General features: G+C 35.6%; 1 protein-coding gene across 7 annotated transcripts in view; it reads right to left on the bottom strand.

The window, feature by feature from the left end:
* Window positions 1-16,708, bottom strand: part of LCLAT1 (lysocardiolipin acyltransferase 1) — a 203,760-nt gene that overhangs the window by 70,686 nt on the left and 116,366 nt on the right. For all 7 annotated transcript variants that reach the window (XM_074395674.1, XM_074395673.1, XM_039460217.2 and 4 more), the window contains one exon: window positions 10,367-10,483. In XM_074395674.1, coding sequence (XP_074251775.1) covers window positions 10,367-10,483 — 117 coding nt within the window. The remainder of the gene's footprint in view (window positions 1-10,366; window positions 10,484-16,708) is intronic.

Here is a 16,708-nt window from a genome sequence, read left to right as displayed (position 1 = left end):
AACTATGAATATACAATAGGATTTTTAAACTTTGGTACCATAGTCTCACAGGTTATTGCAATTTCTACATGGAACCCTAAATTACTTTCAGACTACATTTATACAATGCAAAATTAATCTAAAGCATTCAAAGCTTTTGGAGAGAAAATATGTCCCTTCAAAGAAAGTGGTTGTGAACCTAGAGATAAAACAAACAACTATCAACACAAATTTGTCACATTTAATGTCTAAGAAATTGTGTGGCAGCCTCATAGTTTGAAAGGCAAGGTGTTTAGAAGTTTAAAGATACCCACGTACTGTATGTAGATTATTTTTAAATGCTATATATGGTAAATAATAAGGAATTAGAGACAGATATTTATTTAACATAATACTCAGGTATTTGTTTGTGAAAAATATTTCAGCCATAAAAGTCAGGCATGTAGCATGAACCACAGAGATAATGGCCTTGGTCAGAGAAAAAGACAAATAGCATAAATAAGAAGCTTGCTGTCAAGAGATTAAAGAAAGCTACTTTTTTCCCAAGGAAAAATATTAAAATGAAAACATGCAACACAATGTAGATTACCGTCTGTTAGTGTATTATAAACAAATGAGACTTTTCACTGGAAAAGATACTTCATAAAACAATATTGAGAAACAAATGTAAATCAGTAGTTTCATTTTAATTTCTCTTTGAAGTATCATTTCCTATGAAAAAGAGATGAGTGAACCACAATGAAATTATGTGGATTAAGTTATCACAAAATAAAACACTTAAAAATATGCATTTTGTGTACAGGTAGGATAATCCTTGGACTTTACCCCATGTGGTCAAAAGCAATACTCTTGTGTGGAGGGAGTGAAAGCCACTGAGGACACAACGCTTTACTCTCCCACATAACTTCGTTAGGGAAAGGCAATGGATTTAGGAGTTACTGACATTCTTTCAACGTCTTATACTTTATGCAGAACAGAGGAGCCAACTTGCGCTAAATGAACCTAGACTAGTTTTGCTCAGCCCAGATTCTATGACAAGGTGAGTTTGCATGCTTTTTAGCAGTCAGATACGTATAGGGAGCCTATGTGACAAAGTATGTATAATAATATACTGTTCATTATATATTAATATAATTTATATAACATGAAAATGTGCAAAATAAAATGAAGAAAATGACTTTCACTTAGAGCTGTGCAAATAATTTTCAACATTAATAAGTAAACAATTTCTGTATTAAGTTTCATATTTTTTTACGAGTGAAACATATGAACTTGGCTTTGCATGTGTACACACATATACTTCAGCAAGTGAGTACTGTTTTAACATTATCTTGCAATATTCAACACAAATATCAATTATGAAAAAAATGCAAAAAAGTTCTACTAATTAGAAAAATGCAGACAGAATATTTTGAATAAGGACAAAAATCTATAAAGCTAAAAGAGAAAAGGCACAGCCTTTATAAATAATGAAATGAACATATGTCAACACTAAAGAAGAAATAAGGTAAACCTTTTTTGGACAAACCCAAAAAAAGCAGTATATACATTCACAATGAAACTACATACTATGTAAAACCAAAAGGCAGGCATTAGCTCCTGTTAAGATGAATTTCTGAATTCAAAGGTCCACAGGGTTTAGACTCAGGACAAAATCTCACCTTTGCTGAGAAATTTGATTTTCATATGAACAGGAAGCTAAAGCATATTGTTACATACAATTTGCATACTCGTCTGAAACTTTTTTCTCTGTTTTACTGCAAACGAGATTCTAAGTACATAAACATGCAGTGCCCATCTGCCATACCACGCATTAATAGCATCGTGATGGCACAGCTACTCACACCTTCTGCAGTTGTTTTCTATCTCTCACGTTTGCCCTCCAATGGGAAACTGACAAAAATATTTCAATGTATGTAACAATATTCTTTATGGTCAGTGCATAGTCTACAGAAAGTCATCACTCGAAGGCAATTCCACAAATATTACTCACAAAAGCTGCTTCCAAAATTCTGAATTTTGAAACAAACACATTTTGTAAAGGTCATAGTTATCAGCATTTTTCAGTGTGTTACTCTTAAAAAAACAATATTAAACAATATATAGGACACCAATATTTAGGCACAGACATGACTGATGAATGAGTAAAATATAACACATGTAATTTTCACTCATTTACAAAAATAATCATCTAATTAATAAAGAACACATATTTTGAGAATTTTTAATTAATGGTGCCATAAGACATGCAATCATTATAACCCAGACCTACCTTTCAAAATAGTAGGCATTTTTATAGTTGGCTGGTGTTAGAGAAATAGTATATAACAACATCAAGGCAAAATTTTTCTCCTATTGAAGTCAAGTGGTTCAGAGAGATACAAGGCTATATAACTATCTGTTTAACACCATCTTAGAATCTGAAACTCACTGAGATACAAATAAACATTTAATTAATTAAAAACCACATTTCCATACTGAATTTTAGATGATCAAATGCCAAGACCTTATTCATTTAAAGTTACAAATAACACGTTTCTGTAAGTCTCTTCTTACACATAATCTAGAAAAATAACGTACCTTTTCACCCTCTAGTACAGGCGTCCCCAAACTTTTTACACAGAGGGCCAATTCACTGTCCCTCAGACCGTTGGAGGGCTGCCGCAAACTGTGCTCCTCTCACTGACCACCAATGAAAGAGGTGCTCCTTCCTGAAGTGCAGCGAGGGCGGGGGCGGATAAATGGCCTCAGGGGACCGCATGCGGCCCACGGGCCGTAGTTTGGGGATGCCTGCTCTAGTAGTTAAAAAAAGAAGAGATTGTCTTAAGACAGTTATTATCTGTTGTGCATCTGCCCCAGATGGTCCTCTGGCTCTGACATAAACCTCATCTCTGTTGCAATGAAAGAACGCCATATAAGATAAAATCTGTAAGTGTCTGATCACTAGACTGACGGGGGTAGGAAAAATTGCTAATCAGACGTGCATATGTGTGTAAGACAGAGATGCTAAAAATAGATCATCTTTAAAGATTTGTACCAAACTATAAATTTACTGAGTACCTGTAATATTCCTGGCATGGTATTAGGACCTCAGATATAAAAACAAATATGGCACAGTGTCTCTATCTTAAAGGAACTCAAATCCAGTAAGAGAGAACAACAACAACAAAAAAAGCCACCAAAACTACTGGTTATTAACAGAAATGTATAGAGTATGATGAGAGTAAGAAGAGGGAATTCCAATAACCTGGAGGGGTCAAAAAATTGAAGTGGAAAAGACGCTTAAGCTGTCTGGAGGAACCAATGGGAGCTAGCCAGATGAACGGTAACAGTTTGGAAGAAGAAACAGCATGAGTAAAGTGTGTCCCGCATGACTGGAGTGAAGAAAGGGCACGAAGTCACAGCAATAAAGAAGACCAAAAAAAGCCATATGGAGTAGGGCTTGAGCTTCCAGCAGTGGTCCACTTACGATGTGCAAGTGTTGTAGCGGATACAAAAACACATACTCCTCATTGTTTTCTAAGGACATGCTAGCAGACCTCAGTTTGGAGGTAGGCCTTCAATTCATGTATGAAATCTCAGTAAGCTCTTTAAATTCCCTTAGTCCAACTCGTAGATCAACTTACTACTATAGCTCTTGGCTCTGCAGCACTTAACTCATGACACAAAATATATGTAAAACAGATGCCTTACAAAGAATAATCAAACTCAGTGTGAACTAATTGTCATCCAATCCTCAGTGAATGAAATACTTTTTATGGAGAATGGTTTGAAGGACATGCAGTCTAGCCATATCTTTAGACTTGAGTCACTCTAAATCCATGTAGAGTCCCAGTGTTTTGAGCTTTTATGAGACTGCTCTTTCTCATGTAATGAAATGTGTTTATTCCATTAGCCAACATGGACAACCACAATGAGGCTATGTGGAGTATCTAAAAATTTCATTATATTTCTCATAAAGATGCTGTTCAGGATCTTGGCCATGAAATGTACAATGTCCTCTTTGTGAAGAACCATGGAAGACATTTCAAGGCTTTCAAAAATGCTTCTTCTAATCATCTGGTTTCCTTTGATCTTATAAACCTTGTCAATGATACCATTTGATTTCCTTGTATAAAAGGGACAGAAGCTCAGGGCCAATGTTTGGACCCATATTATACAGGAATGCAGAACCTTGTAACACATTTTGTATACTAACTTCAGATCTAGTTGTATGTGTGTTTTTTAAATTTACCGCTATTTTCCCTTTACCTTGATTTCTTCTCTTACTTTTGGTGCTTCTATTATTATTATTATTATTATTATTATTTGAGACAGAGTCTTGGTTCTGTCACCCAGCCTGGAGTATAGTGGTGCAATCTCATTCAGTTCACTACAACCTCCACCTCCCAGGTTCAAGTGATTCCCATGCCACAGCCTCCCAAATATCGGATTAAGAGGTGTGTGCCATAATGCCTGGCTAATTTTTGTATTTTTAGTAGAAGATGGGGTTTCGCCATTTTGACCAGGCGGGGGTGCCACTGTTATTATATGATACATATTTATGTTATGTCAGCCATTTTAAACCCTTACTGGAATACACAGTATAAAATTACATTGACCAATTAGTTGATTGGCTCAAAAAATATGAAGGGTATCTATTATATGCCAGGACCCGTGCTGAAGGCTAGAGATAAAAAGTCATGGAGATAAACAACTAAACAAGTGATACTACAGTAAGAAAAATTTACATATAGCTAGTAGGAAAAGCATTCATATGGGGACATAAAGCAAGGTACCCAACCAAGCCAAAGATAATCAGGAAGGCTTCCTGGAGAAACTGTTATCTAAGGTGACATCCACGGGTTAAGGAAGTCATGGAGAAGGCTCAGCATACTGTGCACACTGGGAAAGAAGTGTGGTTCAGTAAGGCTAGAACGAATGGTACAACTAGTGAGATAGGAGATACGGCCAGAGAGGTAGGTCATAAAAGGCCTGAGTAAATCATGTTAGAGTAGATTTAACCTTGGAATACCATGAAACCCAGTGAAGGTTTCTGCTGGAAGCTCACACAGTCAGATTTGTACTATAACATTTATTGAATGCTTGCCACTTTCCAGGCACTGTGTACTAACTGCTTTATGTACGTGACTTCACGGAATGCTAATAAGTCTTATGAAGTCATATAAAGTAACAACTGTTATTATTTCCCTCAGGCTTGCTGAGGGAAAGTAATCTGACCTGTTACACTGCTAATCCTGGTGAAGCCCAGGATTCCAATCCAGGTCCTTTGACTCCAGTGCCTGGACAACTACTTCAGTGTGCTGCCACCCTCATTTAGAAAAAGGCTTGACTCTACAGCTACAAAGTAAAAAGGACTGGTTATGTCAAGACCAGAATTAGAAAGACCAGCTGAGCAGCTGTATGATAATTCAGGGAACCTACAATGGAGGCCCAGATCAGTATTATATTGCGAATGAAAAGAATTAATTTGAGAGATCCTTAAGGGGTAGAATCAAAGGCCTTGTTTGGGATTTCACAGCATGTGAAAAGCAAAGGGGACTGAGCCAAGAATGACTCCCAGGTTTCTGGCTTGAGCAACAGGGTCAATGCCTTCAGTTCCTTCTTTATTAATTTTCCAGTTTTTTAACAGTAAGTAAGTTCTGTTTTTACAGTTAAAAAACTATTATCTATTTTTAATAAAAAATGAGCCAGTGTTGAGAAAATCAAGTCATCAAGCTATTTCTGCAAGTTGATGGTAAAAAGAAAGAAAACAATTGAACCACATTTTTTATCCCTCTTTCAAGCCAGGCTCTGTCAGAGAATGGAACCACAATTCGAAAGGACAGATAGTTTGAATGTCATGTTTTGTTTTGTGTTTTAAAGATTAGAGAAATTGAGGAGAAACTGGTAAATGCAGGAATCAGAAAAATAAAAGAGGCTTACAGAAAGAAAATCCTTTATATATATATATATATATATATATATATATATATATATATAATATATATAAATATATTTTATATATATATATTATATATATATATATATATTTTTTTTTTCTCTTCATTTAAACAGAACTCACAGTAGAGCCAAGGATATCAGGGAGAAATCTTGGAAACAGAAAAAAAAAACAAAAAAACAAACAAACAAAAAAACCTACTAAGAGTAATTTATTGTTTTTTTTAATTTTTTTTTTAGCATTTGAAAAACTGTAAGCTTATTACACAGTAGAAAGAACATGAGCACTGGGATCTGGAATCCAAAGGACTTGAGTTTAAAGTTCCTCTGCTCCGCAGCAGTATGACCCTGGGAAAGTTGCTAAATGGAGCCAGGCTCCACAGGCACAGCACAAGGCAAACTACCACCTAGCTTAGGTAGGAGAATTATGGGATACATATGAGTGGTGAAAGAGGTAGCTATAAGTCTAGGTCCCCATCACCAGATTGATTCAGTAGGTCTGAGCTCGGACCTTAGTATATGTATTTTTTAAAAGCTCTGTGATTGATTCTACTGCATGAGCAAGGTAAAGAAACGTGCATAACTCAATACCTGGCACATAGTAAGAACTTGATAAGTGTTTGATGGTTGTTTTTAGGTACAAATAGGGCTTCTATCCTTCTTCATTAAGGCTATCATGACTTTTTCACTAAACACAACAATAAGATCTATCCTAAATGAGCACCTCAGATTCTGTGCTGAAGGAAAAGATGCGAGGTGGGCAGTGACTAAAAGGAACAAAAAGGCAATACGAATTCCCTTTATGGTCTAAAGCGGTACCATGGCATTTGAAAATTCAACATGAAGAGACATTAAAGGTCTTTGACATGTGATCATGTATACTTCTCCTGAGGCAAATTTGAAAAATTTCTGCTTCATGATGTGCAGGTCACCAGGTCACTCAGGTGATCTGAGTGCTTACCCACTCATCAGTGTACAAATCTCATTTAGGTTCTATTGCACTTTATCACCCTAAATAGATTTTTTTAAACGTTCCTTGTAAAATGGCCTCAAAAGAAAATCAACTGCTAATTTACAAAAATATTTCCAAAATTGGGGAAATGGAGACGGTCTAAGAAAATATTCTAGCAAATGTCAAAAGTCCACTGTACAGCCACATCTTATTTAACATAACGGAAAGGTCTTATCCAATTTCATAAATAGTTTCCAGCAATAAAAGGCTGTGTGAAAAGGTCAGAGTGCATGATATATAATGCACCCAATATTTCAATAATTTGTCTGCCTTTCTTCCTTCCCTCCTAAAACATGCTGGCTGTTCAAAAGGGTAACTGAAATGCCATCCTGGGAGAGGCTTGCTGACTATTATAAATGCAATGTGAGCCACAGAGAGAGGTTTCTCTGGGCCATCTTTAGTCCTCCACTGCAGGCAACAAACAGACCGGATTGTTAGCTAGTTGTGCACTAAGCAAAAGTCTATGAAATTAAAATAGTCTAACAATGCTGTTGAAGACTGAGCTGTCTATGATTGGTATACTGCTTTTATTTCCTAGGTAGCTGTCTCAGAGTAAATGAGAACTATTTCAGACAAACATGAGAGTCCACAAGCAGGACTATTAGACATATATATGTAATCTGCATGTTAAGTCAGCATTTCTCTCTCCCTGAATACAAACTGAAGAATTCTGTTCAGCTGTGCTGATCCAAATTACCTAGTAGGAATTTAATTTTTATTTAGTGGTTAACCCTGTATCCCCCTAGAGTAAGAGTGGAAAGATTACATCCTTCATTTCTTTATATTTAGAATCTAAGCATATGAGCTAAATATGGATTGAAATATAAACTGCTCGCTTCGAATTCAAAAACAAGTATTTCAAACCTAAAACTCAAATCTATATGATGATCTCAAGTCTTAATACATGAGCTTAAAGATCAGAAAGCCAGGCTGGGCCCCCTTCTGAGTCTTAGATTCCTGTTTAAAAGGGAAGTCCAGACTAGATGACCTCTAAGATCCTCCTCATCTCCGATCACCAATTAAACTTTTTCACTCTCTATTCACTTGAACTCCCCAGAAACAAGAGTGGCTCTCAACTCCCCAAGTGATGTCTCCTTAGCTTCTGCCTGCTCTGCTCCTCCAGCATCTCAGGCAGCATCACAACCACCTGCCTTGTGACTACCATCTCTCTGCGTTCTGGACATTTAGCCTCTTTTTAAATTCTTTTTTTAAATTAAACTCTTAAAGAAAATATTGCAGCTCACTAGTGTTACGAAGGTGCTTAAAAATCTGGAGATTTTTTTCAACCAAAATCATACTATAAATATAAGCAGTAAGTAGTTACAATAGAAAGAACATGAGCTATTCAGTTAGACAAACTGTATTCCAATAATTTTGATGAGGTTCTTTATCTCAACTTCTGCTTCAGTTTTGTACGATGAGATAAATATTTAAAACTACCACATACAGCTGTTATGAAGATTAATTGATCATGGGCATACAAAACACATAGCATAATGCCAGGTACTAGTAAATGCTCAGTTAATGTTAGCTGCTATACTATTGCAATTATCCTCATCATATTTTTAATTTTTATTATTATAGTATACAAGTTCCATTCTATGCTTCTAACAAATAAATCATCTAACTGTAGTTTTCTAACTGAAGCAAATTGAATCATCTGTATTTCTTTTACCGATATAGGAGGGATGTTGGCAGACCAACTGCCCAGACCAGCTGGCAAGAAAAATTACGTATTGTGGCTATTGACTAGTGCTTGAAGTGATGACTACGTAACACCCATTGACTAAGTTATAACTCAGTTTGCTACTAAAATATTTTCCAGGTTTCAAAAGAGAGCTCTAGAGATTGTTCTATGATGTTAGAAACACCTTTAAAGAATTCATTAAATACTTTAAAATAGAAAAACATTGTTGAATGAGAAGGGTGAGTCTAAGCTACATGCCACAGTAAATGGTATCGAATTAAAAAAAAAAAAAAAAGCATCACTACTTTAATGTCTTCGTGCCTTTCCACCCCACTCCACAGGCATGAAGAACTGTATTCTCCATGAAATTCTATAGGTAGACAGGCACTCATATACATATGAATGTCAAGCTCACAAGTTCATGTTATATTAGTTGTAATCATAGAATATAAAAAACAAGCCAAACTAATACAGATAACACGTTTGGTTTACCATATCATGTGATTTTGAATTGATTGTGAGCCTTTCTTTAAATCATGGGTACTTGGTTATAAATATGTGTTGTCTTGGCAAGTTATACTTTTTATCTTAAAGTACATTAAATACTAAAAGAACAACAGTGATGCTATTTAGGGAAAGAAGAACTTTATATCTCTTCTTACATAATGGTTCAAGACTTTTCATGTTATGCACAGCAGTTTTATGAAAATGTATCAGTTACCAGATGAAGGTAATTTGTCACAGAGAACACCGTTATAAAATATGGCTTACTAGAAATCAGACTGAAAGCAGAAACATGCAAACACAATTCTTCTATTATGTGACTGTGGGCTTATGTGTCCAAATAGTTACCTTTTCTTCATACGTATGTTATTTGTGTGTACAAATGTGTATAAATATATAAACATGCAAATATGCAGAACTACAGTTAAAAAGTACAATTGGTTTTTGTTTACATCAAAATGTAAGCATTTAAATGGGTACGATATCATCAATGGAATCACTTTCTGCTCATATATGCCCCTAAATAGACACAACTTGAAAGAAGCATGATATGAGCCAGAAATGAGGAAGCAGAAGAAGGAGGTTCTATTCCTGACTCACATGACCTATGGAAATGTACTTACCACACTGGATACCAGTCTTGCCTTCTTACCAACCAATTACTGGGTGGAGTGAGTGAAATAATTAAAATAAAATTATTTTTCAGATTGTTATAGCTTATAATAATAAGAGAATGAAATATTCTCAAATCCTAAGAGCCAAACATATAGTTAGTTTAAGTGATAAGATTTTTGTTTGTTTTTCATGAATACTGGAGGAATGGATTAAGTGATAAGATACTTTTAAGACACTTTTTGCCACTTTGAGAAATATTTTAACATGGAATTATAGCCTAACTCTATATGTAAATATACACACACACACACATATATATATGTTTTTATGTATGTGTTTTTATATGAGTGTCTGTATCTATCTATCTATGTATGTAATATAGAGTTATGTTGGTTCCGAAAAAGGGGAAATAACTTCTTACAGAGATCTCTTTTAAATCTCTAAAGAACATACAGCAAAACATTTTAGTACATAGGTCAACTTGGAATAAAAATACCAAGTAGTCAATGTTAACAGTCAATTTGAGACAAAGTATTAAAAATCCTTTATAAACTCTAAAGGGCTATATGTAAAGTTTAGCAATTTTTGCCACTTTTATAAAAAAGATACATTTTGAGATGGGGGCTTACCTTCTCTTAGACGGTCTACCACAAAAGTAAAGCCTGTAGTTCTTGGATGTAAAACATATTCGTATTTCTGAAGTCCATTCTTTTCAGCAAACTCATTACTTCGAGCCTTGCTATTTTCTAAAAAAATAAAAAATAAAAAATAAAAATGGGACCATTAGAAATCATAAACTAAAGAAAAATACATCAGGTAGGAAAGAAGTACAGAATTTTATTGATAAATATAGCAGTTAATTGTTCTATAATTACTGAATACTGAGTCAAATGAGAAGATACAAATGTCGCAGATGGTTCGGTATCAAGGTATCAAAATCCCAGACCTACTTACATAACCAGACCCAGGTTTGGCTATTTGCTGCTCTAAAGCCAAACACAGGAGGCAAAGTTTGCTGGGAGGGAAAGCAGGTTTTACTCAGAGAGCCAGTGAACTGAGAAGACAGAGAACTAGTGTTCTATAGTACCATCTTAAGTTTTAAAATTTATCATAGAGTTTTCAAAAGAAAACTTGGTATGAGAGATGTGGGGATGGTACCAGATCTGTGTGTCTTATTCTGATGGCTATCTTGGGTAACTGGTCATCTGGAGATCCACTTGGCATTATTTTGACTTCAGTCTGGTGGTAGTGGACTAACTGTTCACAACTTCGCCAAAGTGGGAGGATTCCACAGGGGCTCCATGCCTGGTTTGTTTCAAAATTAGTCCCTGGAATTTCTAAGCAAGCATACAGTAGATAAGCATACATGGTGCGAGGAAGTGTCTAGTGGAAAAGGGAGGAAAACAGTCTGAGGTACATTTCAAGGCTATATTCTAAGAATAAAGAAAAAAAGTTTTAAAATGCGTTTCAAAGCTGAGATGCTCCGTTACACTTACAGGAATAAAAAAAACTATAACAAAGGTATAAATAGATTTTTATGTATTTTCTGAAATCCATATTCAAATCTTTTAACTTCTTTAAAAGATTTCATAACAGTCAACATTCAATGAAAACTAAAATACTAATAAACTAAAATTTTTATAAAATAACCCCTCCATAACAGAACTGAAATATTAAAATATAAAATGCTAATAAAACAAAACTAAGACACTAATAAAATATAATGACCTAGACATCCAGAAAAAATAACTAGCAATCAAATATATCAGATCAACATTTTAAAAAACCCAATAATTTAGGACTTCAATGTAAACTGAAATATCTGCCTTACTCAGGCACAGAGTATGCTAATATTACTAACCCAAACCACTCCATAACAGAATGGGCACATGATTAGCACATCATGTACAAACATCTGAACATGGTTTGGCTGAATATAGTTACAGAGTCAAGTATATGTTCCAATTGTTGGCAAAAATTTATTTTTCCATTCCATGAGGTAACTTTACAAGTTCCAAGAAGAACCAAACCCATTATTCAGCAAATATATTTGGAAAAAGTAAAGTGTTCAGAAATTTGGCCTCAACTGCTGGGAGAGATCATGAAATAGTTTCTGATGACAGCAGATGTTAGAACCCACAATCCTCAGTTGCATTCCGAAATTTATAAACTATTATTCCAAATCACAAGAAAAACACCTATATAGATAAAACTTTACTAGGAGTAAATTTAAGATCACTGAGTCCTCAAGACCTCCAAAAACCATACATGCCTTCTACAACACTGAAATATTCAAAGAACACTGCTGTAGACGGTGTTACATCATTTTATGATAGAGGAATAACCAGGCAAGTCAAAAGTAAAGGCCCTACACATGAAAAGTAGTAAGTTCCTCTCATATTCATTTCAGGATATCCTGGATATGGGGCTACAAAACAATATTTATATTATAGACAACTGACAGGACCTTAAATGGGATTAGGAATCCCAGAGACACCACAAAGATGAGTAGTAACTAACTACTCTTTAGTTCGGTCTTTCAGTTTATAAAACTCTGGGAATTCTGAAATCAAAACTGAACTGTTGTAGAATGTGAGTACAAGAACAAACAGCTCTAAAACAGTCACAATGTGGGAAGGTAAAAATGATCAGAAATACAGAGAGATTAGAGAGGCAGACTTTTCCATCTACCCCTGACTTCATCTACCCATCCCAGACTGTTACTGCTAGTAAGTGCACTAGCATCCCACTTTCTGACCACAGTGTCCTGTCTTGTCACATCAATCCCTGTAACTCTCCCACTCCTGCACTCCTCCCACCCATGGGACTACTAGAGGCTGTTCTCAAACCAGCTGGGCATGTTCCCACCTCAGGATCCGTGCAGTTGCTGCTCCTCCCGTCACCCAGAATGTCTTTCACCCATACAGCTGCATGCTCTTCTGCTTTGTTCAGTTAGTCCTTACTTAAATAGAAACTTAACAGAGAGGCTTTCCCTAATCACCTTAAAGAAAATAACACTCTACACCCCTTCTATGACTATCTCCTGATCCTGCCTTATTCTTCTGCATAGTCCTTATGACTACCTGACATATTTTTATTAACTTACTAGTTTACCATCTGTCTTTCCTCATAGAATGTGTAGGGATAAAGATCTGGGCGCTCATATATTTATTTAAAAAAATAAGTTTGAACAGGCACGGTGGCTCATGTTTGTAATCCCAGCACTCTGGGAGGCTGATGGGCGGATCACAAGGGTCAGGAGTATGAGACCAGGCTGGCCAATATGGTGAAACCCCATCTCTACTAAAAATACAAAAATCAGCCAGTCATAGTGGTGCACACCTGTAGTCCCAGCTACTCGGAAGGCTGAGGCAAAAAGAATTGCTTGAACCTGGGAGGCAGAAGTTGCAGTGAGCCAAGATCGTATCACTGCACTCTAGCTTGGGTAACAGAGTGAGACTCCATCTCAAAAAAAAAAAAAAAGAATAAGTTTCATTCTTATAGGTGTTAAGTTATATGCAATAATATAACTGTTAGATTCTTTCCAAATCAGGGAAATGGAACTCGAAATTATTGTATACTAATTATGATGGCTAATTTTATATGTCACCTTGAATAGGCCATGACACTCAGGTTTCTGGACAAATATTATTCTAGATGTTTCTGGGAAGGTATTTTTTAGAAGAGACTAATATTTAAATTAGTACACTGAGTACAGCAGATTACCCTCTATAATGGGAGTGGGCCCACCCCATCAAATCAGGTGAAAGAAAGCCTTAACAGAAAAAGACAGAGGTCCCTTCCTCTCCCAACAAGAAAGAATTCTACCTCTAGACTGCCTTTAGGCTCGAATCGCAACTACTTCCTGGAATCTCCACTCTGCCAACCTACCCTACAGATCGTGGACTTAACCAAACCTCACAACTCTGAGAGCCAATTCCTTCAAATAAATCTCAACCTATTTCTGCATATACACATCCTACCAATTCTCCTTCTCTAGAGAACCCCAACTAATAAACCAATACAATACAGAACTCCCTAACCTTTAAAACACATTTTTAAAGAATAAAGAATAAATACACATAGGTTCCCATATGTCTGTGTGTGACCAAACGACTAAAAATAAATGGACCAAAATTAAAACAGTGTTCACTTACAGGCAGTGGCAAGTTTTGTGCATACTGCTGTGTTTCCAAATTTCTCCAAATTAACATCTATCATTAAAAAGTTATAACCAACAATAAAATATAAAGATAGAATATATGTAACATTAGATTTAAACGCACTGATTTGAAAATGTACATGCAAGCTAGATTCAGAACTTAAATTATAAAACAGTCTCACTGGGCTAAAAAAAAACCCGGTTTAAAGTTAAGTATGGTAGTAACTAAACACCTTTTAATTAACAGATACTTTTTCCAAACTGGAGATATTTTGTTAGCCTACTTTTAAAAATGATTTTTTTGCCAACTCAATAAATTATCTGTATTATACTATAAAAAATGTTTAAAAGCTTCAGGATCAGTTTAATTTTTCTCCTTGGCAAAGTCTGGCTTTAAAGGTAAATGCCATTTGAATTTAAAACATATATGCAGCTGTATCATGTAATGGTGAGCACACTGGACTCCAAAAACATGCAACCAGATGTAGAGTCCCTCATCTATAAAAAGAAACCTGAAGGCTGGCTGTGGTGTCTCACGCCTGTAATCCTAGCACTTTGGGAGGCAGAGGCAGGTAAATCACCTGAGGTTGGGAATTTGAGACCAGCCTGACCAACATGGAGAAATCCAATCTCTACGAAAAATACAAAATTAGCCGGGCATGGTGGCACATGCCTATAATCCCAGCTACTCAAGGTGGCTGAGGCAGGAGACTTGCTTGAACCCGAGAGGGAGCGGTTGCGGCGAGCTGATATCGCACCTTTGTACTCCAGCCTGGGCAATGAGAGTGAAACTCTGATGAAAAATATTTTATACACACATTTTATTACTCTGAAGGTCTAATGTATGAACATATTAACATTAATGTAGCAGTAACATATGACCTTTTTTTCATTAGTTTTTATTTACCAAATAACTCCCAAAGTTGGCATTCTTTGATGTACATTTTTGCATTCACAAATATGAATCTATCATTTCAGTAAATGGGTTTCTATACTCTATATTTATTAAATAAAGCTGATATTTCAATATCCAAATTTAAGTATTATACATTCTAAATATCATAAAATTTGAATATGGCTGCCTGTCCCTTATAATTTCCTAATGATAATTTAGTTCTGGAAATCAACTTACAAGTTACAATAACATATTTGCAAGCTTCAACAGCAAGCAGCCATTTTTATTCTCTGTATTATCCTCTGTGATCCAAACACTTTCAGAATCTCAACCATAAAAAATCAAATATATACTACAGAGTTGGCATACATTTTAGAGCTCTGACTGCTATATAAAAAGGGGCACAGTTCACTTGGCTCAGTTCCATCTGCAATAGATGTGTCAAAGATCTCTTCCTTGTTACCTATAGTAAATCCCGAAATACCTTAATTTCCCTTAACAACTTATTATGGCTCAGTCACCTATTCACTTACTTAAATATGTGTGTAATGTCTATTTTTCATCTTGAATTCTCTTTTGTAATAATGAGTTCCATAAATTATGTCCACAGTGTGAATAGTATGTTCATTTACCTGTTCTCTCTTAAATTCAAGGAGTTGCCCTTCTTAGTCTATTACCAAAATTTGAAATTACCGGTAAGTTCATGTTCTACCTCTCCATACTACTTGAGATTTTAGATTTCAGTTCTCTCCTGCTTTAGCCAGTCTTCCCTTATACAGCAGAGCTGTAAGATCCACTGAATCCTTCTCAAATTCTGCTGTATCTTTCTTGAAGTTATCTATCGGGACTATTAAAGGTCAATTTTAGTCTTTTGAGTCCAAAGATTCTAAGGAAGTACTTCCTGCCTAAGCTATGCCCCCAATGTCACCCCTCCCATTATCAACCAGGGCAGTTCTGCTTGTATCCATCTTATCATCTTATATTATTGATAGAAGGCTTCATATACAAAAATAATTTTAAAAATGTGAAAAGTATTGATTTAGTAAGGATGACAGACTGTTCAGCATTTTGCTTTTAGTCTTGTAAGACTCTTTTGAAATCCATTGGCTATTCCTGGCCTATATGGTTTATATCTGGTAGCCAAGTGTTGTGGTAGTTTCTGGTGTAGTCCCAGATACTATATTCTTGAGCCCAGGAGTTCAAGGCCGCAGTGAACGATGATTATGCCAATAAACTCCAGCCTAGGGGACAGGCTCAAAAAAGAAAAAGAAAAGAAGTTTAATATTTAGGAAGGCAGACAGGTTATAAATATGTCTTCCTGTGTCCTCACTACAACTCAATGATGGCTGAATTTTCTTGAAGAAGTGCAAAGCTTTCCCTGACTGTAGCAAGGATAGGGTTTAAATATCAAAAGAAAGGTAACTTATTAAGGTAAATCAACAATAACTGAAAATAGTTACTAACAGATCTTTTTCTTATGAGGAAGAAGTTGAGTAGTAGAAAGGATCTAATGGATAAATAAATACCTTAGAAGAGGACAAGAGAATATGAACAAGAGGTAGGAGAGGATCAACATTACCTAAAACATGACTTTAAAACCATGCTTACATAAAGATAAAAGCCTGATATTTTTAAATATATACTGAGGCTTAAAATAAAGTACTAAGATGGCAAGTATGAATAATATGACCTCTTGGAGTTGCCTATTATAAATTAAATGGGCTGGAAACGAAGTGTTCTGAGTCCTGACGTGCTATTGATTAACTGAGTGACCTGAGGAGTGAGCTATTAATCTTTTTTCTTTTTTTTTGAGACGAAGTCTAACTATGTAGCTCAGGCTGGTCTCAAACTCCTGGACTCAGTCTATCCTCCAGCTTCAGCCTTCTGAGTAACTAGAATTCCAGATATGGACCA

Source organism: Saimiri boliviensis, chromosome 1 (genome assembly GCF_048565385.1).
Source record: "Saimiri boliviensis isolate mSaiBol1 chromosome 1, mSaiBol1.pri, whole genome shotgun sequence".
NCBI classification, from domain to species: Eukaryota; Metazoa; Chordata; class Mammalia; order Primates; family Cebidae; genus Saimiri; species Saimiri boliviensis.
This window is presented reverse-complemented; position numbering and strand designations above follow the sequence as displayed.